The sequence below is a fragment of the Condylura cristata genome, unplaced genomic scaffold (assembly GCF_000260355.1).
Source record: "Condylura cristata isolate star-nosed mole 26May11 unplaced genomic scaffold, ConCri1.0 scaffold00035, whole genome shotgun sequence".
In the NCBI taxonomy this organism is placed as follows: Eukaryota; Metazoa; Chordata; class Mammalia; order Eulipotyphla; family Talpidae; genus Condylura; species Condylura cristata.
Genome location: NW_004567136.1, coordinates 7,291,668 through 7,299,484, shown reverse-complemented (window position 1 = coordinate 7,299,484; position 7,817 = coordinate 7,291,668). Strand labels below are relative to the sequence as shown.

The 7,817-nt window shown below is 56.5% G+C and overlaps 1 protein-coding gene across 1 annotated transcript in view; it reads right to left on the bottom strand.

The window, feature by feature from the left end:
* Positions 1-7,817, bottom strand: part of ADAMTS17 (ADAM metallopeptidase with thrombospondin type 1 motif, 17) — a 195,371-nt gene that overhangs the window by 156,283 nt on the left and 31,271 nt on the right. Inside the window, exon 4 of the mRNA XM_004692959.1 lies at positions 1,914-2,086. Coding sequence (XP_004693016.1) covers positions 1,914-2,086 — 173 coding nt within the window. The remainder of the gene's footprint in view (positions 1-1,913; positions 2,087-7,817) is intronic.

The window sequence follows — 7,817 nt, the reverse complement described above, 5'->3', positions numbered from 1 at the left end:
AAAAAAAAAAAAAGTCGTCCGGCTCTGGGGCATGTCCTCTGTGAGCCTGCAGGAGGCCTCTGGTTCTGAGTGGAGCGAGGGCGCTCTCGTCCAGGACAGCAGGCCTGGGCGCCCGGTCACCTGACCTGAGCCGGACTTTAGAGCGTGGGGCAGGGAGGACATCTCCCCCAAGATGCGGTCAGCAGCCAGCCAGCCGGAGCCCCACGACAGGCCCACAAGTCAACACGCACAGAAGGCCTCAAAGACATGCAGCAAATCCTCCTGTCTCTCCCCATGGAAATTCACGCTCAGGGTGAGGCTGAGAGGCCACGGCCATGCGGTGTTTCGGGAGACACCTGGTTGGGCAGGGAACAGCGTGGCCAATCGTCTGGAAATTCTGTCTCTGGCGTCCAGCTCTGGTGCGTGCTGGCCAGGCTGCATTTGTCACATTTCCTTGGCAGCCTGGGGCTGAGCCTGCAGCCTGCTGCCAGCAGCACTGCACTCTCCCGGCTGGGAGACTTGGGGACACTGTCAGGGAGGGCAGACAGGACCTGGGGAGCAGGTGACGGGGGTGCGGGAGCGGAGCTGTTGGCCAGGCTACGCAGGGGTTTCACCAAGGCACCGCCTACCAGCGGGACTCAGGGCTGCCCCGGGCCAGAAGGGAACCGCAGTGGACACCCCAACTTCCTGGAGTCCACACAGACCCCCCGAGGTAGGAGCGCGCTGTGCTTTCTGGCCAGGGCCTGCAGGGTGCCTGAAGCAGCAGCATCCAAACCTGGGGCTTGTTGGAAACGCTCTTGAGGAAGCAGCCCACAGGCCTGCCCCAGTCCCTCCAGGGCCTCTGGGCAGCTCAGGGCCTGCGCCTGTCTAGCCCTGCCGGTGGGTTCCTCTGGCCACCAGAGAGCTGCTGGTTGTCTGTTTCACATGGTAATCGAGTCAAATTGATGTCATTTTTCCTCCAAACAGAACTTGCCTGGAATGTCTCAGGTTTTCATTCCACTGCATGGTTGTTAAGGAAGCTGAAAACAACCAACCCAAGCTCTGTCGAGCGGCCCTGTTCTGCCAGTCGCCCGCCACGCCCAGGGTTGCTGGTGTCACTGCCACCTGCTTCCGTCTGTCCTTTAGAATACTTCTGGCCCTGTGTCACCTCCTCCCTCAACCACAGGAAAACCAAATCGCCTAAATTTTGTACAGCGAAGGTGCCCACGGCACAGACTGAGGCTCCCCTCTGTGGCTCCTGCCAGCTCGGAGGCCAGCCCGGGGGTGGCCTCTCCCTCTGCCTGTACCTGCACAGGTGAGCCGCTGGCTGAGGACACACCTCCCGGAGTGGGCCTCCATGTCCCCCAGATGAGAGCCAGGCAGAGGGATGTTTAAAAACACCAGCGCTCACCACTCTTCTGCCTACCGCGCCCTCCCCACCCCCACCCCATGCTCGCTGTCCATAGGCAGCGGGCACCTCAGACCCTGGCTCACAGCCTGAGGTCACACTGGGGCACACTGAACCCCCATCCTTCCCGTCACTCAGCAGGAACCGCCCTTCGCTGCCTTCTAAAGTCCAAACTGTACCCCCACCCCCGCCACCCCGCCAGCTCCTTAATGCTGCCCCAGCTAAGTGGCAGTGTCTCGGCATGGGTCTCCCTGACTCCCTCAGTCACCTGCACCCCAGATTTTCACTGCAGGGTATAAAACTTGCACATAAAGTCTCCTGGCTTGTGTGTTACAGCTGTGGGGCTCACTGCCTGAGTCCCACGGGGGGGACCAGGTACTGCCACACGCCCCCAGCTCAGGTCAGAGGGCCGGCCTTCTCCCCTGGCACTGGCCCATCCTCTGGGCTACCCGGGGGGGACCCCCTTGAGCACACAGAAGATGGGAGCATGGCCTTGGGGCTGTGCCCGCACCCCAGGGGATGCCGAGCCCACCGCGTCTGGACTCACCATGTTCATGACCGTGAGGATGAACCTCTGGGCGGCCTCCGCCCCGTGGTACTGCACCATGTCGGCGTCGGCCACCACCAGGGTCTCCACTGTGTGCTCGCTGGTGAGCCGGATGGCATTCCTCCGCTCCCGCAGGTCCCCCACGGGCCTGCCCCTGCTCGGCTTCTTCTTGTCTGGAAAAGAATGGAGATATTAGTGCCGGGCCAGGCATGGGACGGCCAGACAATACTGTGACCAGCCCTCTGGGGAGCCTCCCCACGAACCTGGTCCGTCCCCACTGGCCAGGGGCTGCCCAAGCTCTCTCCGAGGCCAAATGCCAAGAGGGCTCAGCTCCGCCCACCATCACAGTTGAGGAAGGGAAAAGGAGTCAGTGTCATGTAAGAGAAAATCCACCCCTCAGAGAAATGCAGGCAACAGGACAGAGGCAGTGAAGGGAAAGGAAGCCGGGCCCCTGGGAGCAATCGGAGCAGCCTAGGGCCCCTGGCCCAACTGGCCCAAGGGCCACTTCACTGCTGAGCTCTTAGGCCGTGAGGCAGCCCAGGCTCAAGAGAACAGGATATTCCCCTGCAGGTGGGCATTCCGGAAATGATTCCGGGAGTCGTGAACAAATACTATCTGGCCTAAAAGCAGTTAAAAAAATACATAAAATAGGCCTTGGGGTGGTGCAAAGGGTTAAAAGGGCAGCATTGCAAGCTGGCCACAGCCACTTTGGTGCAGATTCAATCCCCGGCCAGGGAAGGACCCACAGGGCGCAGCAGACCTCTCCTGTCACCCCACTGCTCCCCTCAGCAGTGGATTTCAGTCCATCTGCCTGTTCTGCTCCCCACTCTGTCACTGATGAATCCTCTGACCACCCCTGTGCCCCTAGCCTGCACCCCAGTTCTGTATGCATAAATAAATCAATCTTGAAAAATTTAAATAAATTAAAGCAACCAAATCTAATCAGAGGACAATCACTTGGCACCAGCCCTGGCCAAGAGGAGGGTGTCTCTCCTCGGGTGGGGAAGGTTGTGAGTACCTGTGAGTGGCCCTCTGGAGACCCAGAAAACTCACCCCGTGGAAGACCTGCCTTGGTTCTCGACTGCAGCCCAAGCCGCTGGACACCCAAAGCTGCTGCCCGAGGTCTGAGTCCACCTTCGCCGGCAGAGCTCCCTCCCCAGCCCCGGCCCTGGCTGCCAGGGACAGCACCATCTTTCAGGACCCGACTGCGGTGCCGTGCCGAGAAGGCAGCTCTTCAATGTGACAGCTGCTACTCCCCCGTTGCGGCCCAGCCCACAGGGAGGCTGTCCTCTAGAGCTGCCATGCAGTAGAGCAACCTGCAAATGCGCAAACCTGCCCCTCAGGCTGGACCACCTCTCCAGACAAAAGGTCTTCGATGAGCTGGGCCCACAGGTGGCCAGGGGGCGGGACTCTCTCTGGCCCTACCCTGCATCCCCAGCCAGATCACCCCTGAACACAGGAAGGAGGTGCACAGGCCATCTCCACGCTCTCAACTCGGGGTCCTTGCCAGGCACACTCACTGCGTGGACGGGACCAGCCTGTCCAACCTGGCGCTTGTCAAGAAGCATCTCACCAGCATTTGAAAACAGCACACGTGCAGGGCCACCCACGCGGGAATTCTGTTGGATCCAGCGGCCCCCGTGTCCCAGGCGACCAGCCCAGAGATAGGCGCGGTGCTGGCTCTTCTCAAAGCCGGGACTTTACAGCCCATCTCAGAGTCACCAACTCGTTTTCTCATCTGCAGATTTTCTCCCACACTGGCTGCTCAGGCCTCGGTTTCACACCTTGTCATGTATTTGCAGTTCCCAGCCTGCAAAGAGCTGCTTTTTTAGCAGCACCCTAAGAACACATCCATGGCATCTCTGGGAGACGGCAAGCTGGAACACGCACGGGCTGAGCGCTCCCTCAGAAATGCACCTAAAATCCCGGGCTCCAGAGCGGTCAGTCCTGCACATCAAATGCGCCAGGACTCTGCCCCGGCACCACCTGCTCAAGTCTGTAACCGTCTTGACGGAGGACTAATAAGACCCACCCCACTGCTGCTGGAGCCCGGAGAGCTGCTAACAGGCGCAGGGGGCAAACACTGTGGGTTAACGGATTATGCCCGGAAGGCGCAGTAACAGGCCAGACACAATGACCAGGCTCTGTGGCTTTTAAAAGGTTTTCACTACCGTGACCTCATTTGCTCCCTCCACTGCGCCGCCCCTTAGTGCTTGATGGGGAGGGGCGGCATGCTGGCTGGTGAGAGTGAATACTCACACAGGCATGGGGCAGTGGGCGCACGTCAGAGGGCCTGTTTCCCAGCATCAAGGGGGGGGGGGCTGACGCCCAAACCCAGGGTTTCGCCCCTCGGCGCTGCCTGACCCTCCTGACCTGCACTCCCGGGGGTGCACTTGCTCCCTTGCTGCCCCTGAGCTACACGCGAGGGCGAGACCGCAGTGCAGCGGGAGGGGATTCTTTCGGACTTAATGAGCTCGACTTTGCTGCTGTGTTCTGGGGGACTTGACCAGGAAGACAGGTGCTGGCCTCCAGGCACGCCCGTGGCGGGAGTCCTGCTGCTAGGGCAGCCTCTGGCTTACTTGAGGTCCATCTGGAATTGCACCCCGATCCTGCCTGTGTCCCCTCCTCTGAGCCCTCTAACTGGGACAGCTGGCTGTGCACTCACACCGGGGCTCCAGCCTGTGTCACCCCCGAGAGGAGAGCCCCCACGCCTTGACTGAATTCCCCGTGGCCACGCAGGTTTCAGAAAGCATTCCTTAGATGCTGCAGTGCAGCGTGCTGTATATGTGCAGACCTACAGGCCTCCTTTGGGGAGGTGGTCCAGGGCAGCAGGCCCTCATGAAAGACACTATTTCTGCCGTTGAATAAAGGGAGGCAAATAAAGATGTTCCAGAGACTTGCATGAGTGAGGCTGTGCCATGTGAAGTCAAGATTCCTGTGCTTTGAATTGCAGGAGACTCTTCTGCACAGAGGTTGTTCCTGTGGGTGGGGGTAGCTGGAAGGTAGAGGGAGCCACCGCCCCCTCCCGTGCCCTTTCCTGACCAACCACTCCACCAACAGGTGGCTGGGCCATCACTTGCCACGATTCTTCCTTCCTTGTAGGAAGAATCGAACTGTGATATTCTTACCCTTCATTCCCTGAAGTCTGTAAATATAACTTAATGGAAAAAGTTTCATCAATGCCCATATTGACAGATTAGAAGCATCTTGAAAAGTCTAAAGAATATACCCATTTCAGAATAATGTGGGTGCTGGATTTTGAAGTCCCTGGAGAGATCCAAGTTCAAGGTCCTTGGCTGGGTGTGGGGGAGGCCTCCAGCTATGCTGGTTGCCACTGGAGAACAGGAGGCTGCCTCACTGGAGATGAAGACAGACCTCAGTAGCCAAGGTCTTCTCTACTGTCAAAGACACAGAGATCCTTTGGAGATCTGGTCCAGCACTTCTTTTGCCAGCACATTGCTGGAGTTGGTGCTGACTTGGCAGATTTCATCCTTTTTGAGTTCATATGGTTTTTCTTACATTGATTTTTTTCTTTGCCCAATTATCCACTAAGAACAAAAAAGAAGTCTGAAAGTATTCATGTAAGACACCCCAACCTTTTTGTGAAACAAGATGATGAAAAGACAAGGAAAAAAAAAACAAACAAAAAACTATTGCTGCATGTTTTGCTTTTAGGATATTCAAATTATGATTTGTTCTGAAACCTTGGGTACTATTGCAAATGCAGAACAAATACATAAATGACCATTGTAGTTATTAGTTTTGCTGTTGGTAAAATTTAAAAAAAAAATGAACTGTGAATTATCAAGCTCCATATGGAATAAATACTTCTTGAGTTTTGCAACAAAATAGAGTAATTAGGTATTTGCTAGGGGAAAACAATGCATAGATCACAAAATATTTGTTCTGAGAGCTCAAAAGCCAGGTGTCCCCGCATCTTGACTGGCAGGGCAGATGGCAGGCTGCTGCTGGTGCCAAAGAGGCGGGAAAGCGAGAGGCTTCTAGCTGCAGGGGCAAATTAAAGAGAAGACAGGGAATGGAGCAGCCACCCAGGGGCCCTGAGCACCTTGAGACCCAAGACAGAGGGCCTCGCAGGCTGAGAAGCCAAAACGGAGGACCTAGGGACCAGCAGTCCATCACGCTGACAGTTACAGCAGGATGCAGACAGACTCAACTGCCGTTCAGGATGGAAACAAGCATTTCCCGCACCCAGCCCTCCAGGTCCAGGCGCGCCCAGCTCTCCAGGTCCAGGCATGGTGCGGCCGTGGCCAGTGCGGAGACGGGATGCGTGCCTTCAGCCCTGGCATGAGCAGCACCCCCACCACTCTGACACACGCCCCCAAACTGGGATCTTGTCTTGCACATCTGTTTCCAGCAGGAGGGAGGCCGCTCTCGAGGCTGTAATGCGAGAACTAAGATCGCAGTGACTGACCGGATGGAATCGTGCTGGAGTCCCCAAACAGTGACCAGGGCTGGCGTGGAGATGCCTCTTCTCCTTGAACCCCTCGCTGACTTACCCGCTTTCGTGAAAGAAGAGCACTCCTTCCCCCGACTCCAGCACGCACCCTCTCCTATAAAAACCTTGAAACCGCTTTATTCGGGATGGTGGATTTGAACTGAAAGTCCCATCACCTTAGGTAGCACCATCTTCCATTAACAAAACACCTCCCAGCTTAAGCAGCAGGTCAGCAATATTTTATGGCAAATGTGATGCTGAATTTTGTTTAATTATATCTTTTAGGAACTTTCTAGAACACTACTGGGGCTAAAATTAAATACCCATCAAAGGGAATTATGGAAAAGTCCCAACAGGGGTTCCAAGTGAACCGTCCTGGGGGGGTCCCTGAGTCCAGAGAGAGCAGCAAGAACGCGCGAAAGAGAAGTCGAGGCCCAGATGTCAGCACAACTGGAGAAGGCCCGGGTGAGGGCAGAACCAGAAAGGGGCATGACAGAGGTGGCCAGAGCTAAAGATGCAAGACTGCAGATGGTGACGTTGGCCTCTGGAGTACAGGGCCCCGCTCTGTGGGGGCACACCCTAGGAGGCCCCCCGGGCAGCCAGCCAAGGTGCTGGGACTCTGTGGCTCCCAGGGCTGGTGGGCCCACGGCCATGCGAGGCACATGGGTGGGACTTCTGCTCTCTTTTCTGGACCGACCACATCAACACCAACTCAAACCTAAAAACCAGAAAGACCTGTGGGGATGGCAAAATCTCTCAGATCCGACAAAGCAGGAGACGGGAACTCTAGGGCCCGCACAGTGTCAGACCCCAGGAGGCCCACTGCTGGGAAAGGGTCCCCTGCTCCCCAGTTTTCCTCCAAATTCCACCATTATTACATCCACTTGGTGGTTGAACACGGTCTCCACTTGCCCTCGGTGAACTTAAGGACCCAAACATTACCTTCTGGGGGTCCCACCATGCCTGGCAAATGGTAGGTAGTCAAGGACTATACATAGCTACATCAATCATGCGAAATTCTTTGAAATGGCTAATGAACAAGAAGGGTCACTTTCTCTCAAACGCTCCCCACCGTCTCGGCTGAAGGGCAAGCTAGCATGAGGAGCCCAGGTTGGGCGTCCAGCAGAGACACGGGGGACAGGCCAGAGTCTGCCAAGAACTTCCAGGATGACTGGGGCCAAGTCTCAGCAGTGATAAAACCAGGTGACAATTAGGTTGGGTGTGAGGAATAACAGAGGCCCCAGTCAGCCCCCACCCCCACCAGATAAATAACAACCTCTTCACGCCACTGGTCGTGTTTCCACCTTTATCATGATGTTATCACCCTCGCTATTAAACACTAGGGTCTAAATACCAGCTTTAAAGCTTGTGTATTTGGACCCCAGAAGCAAACAGTGAACTTGGAAGCTCTGAGGCACCGCTGGCGCTGACCTGACCTCACCCACCCC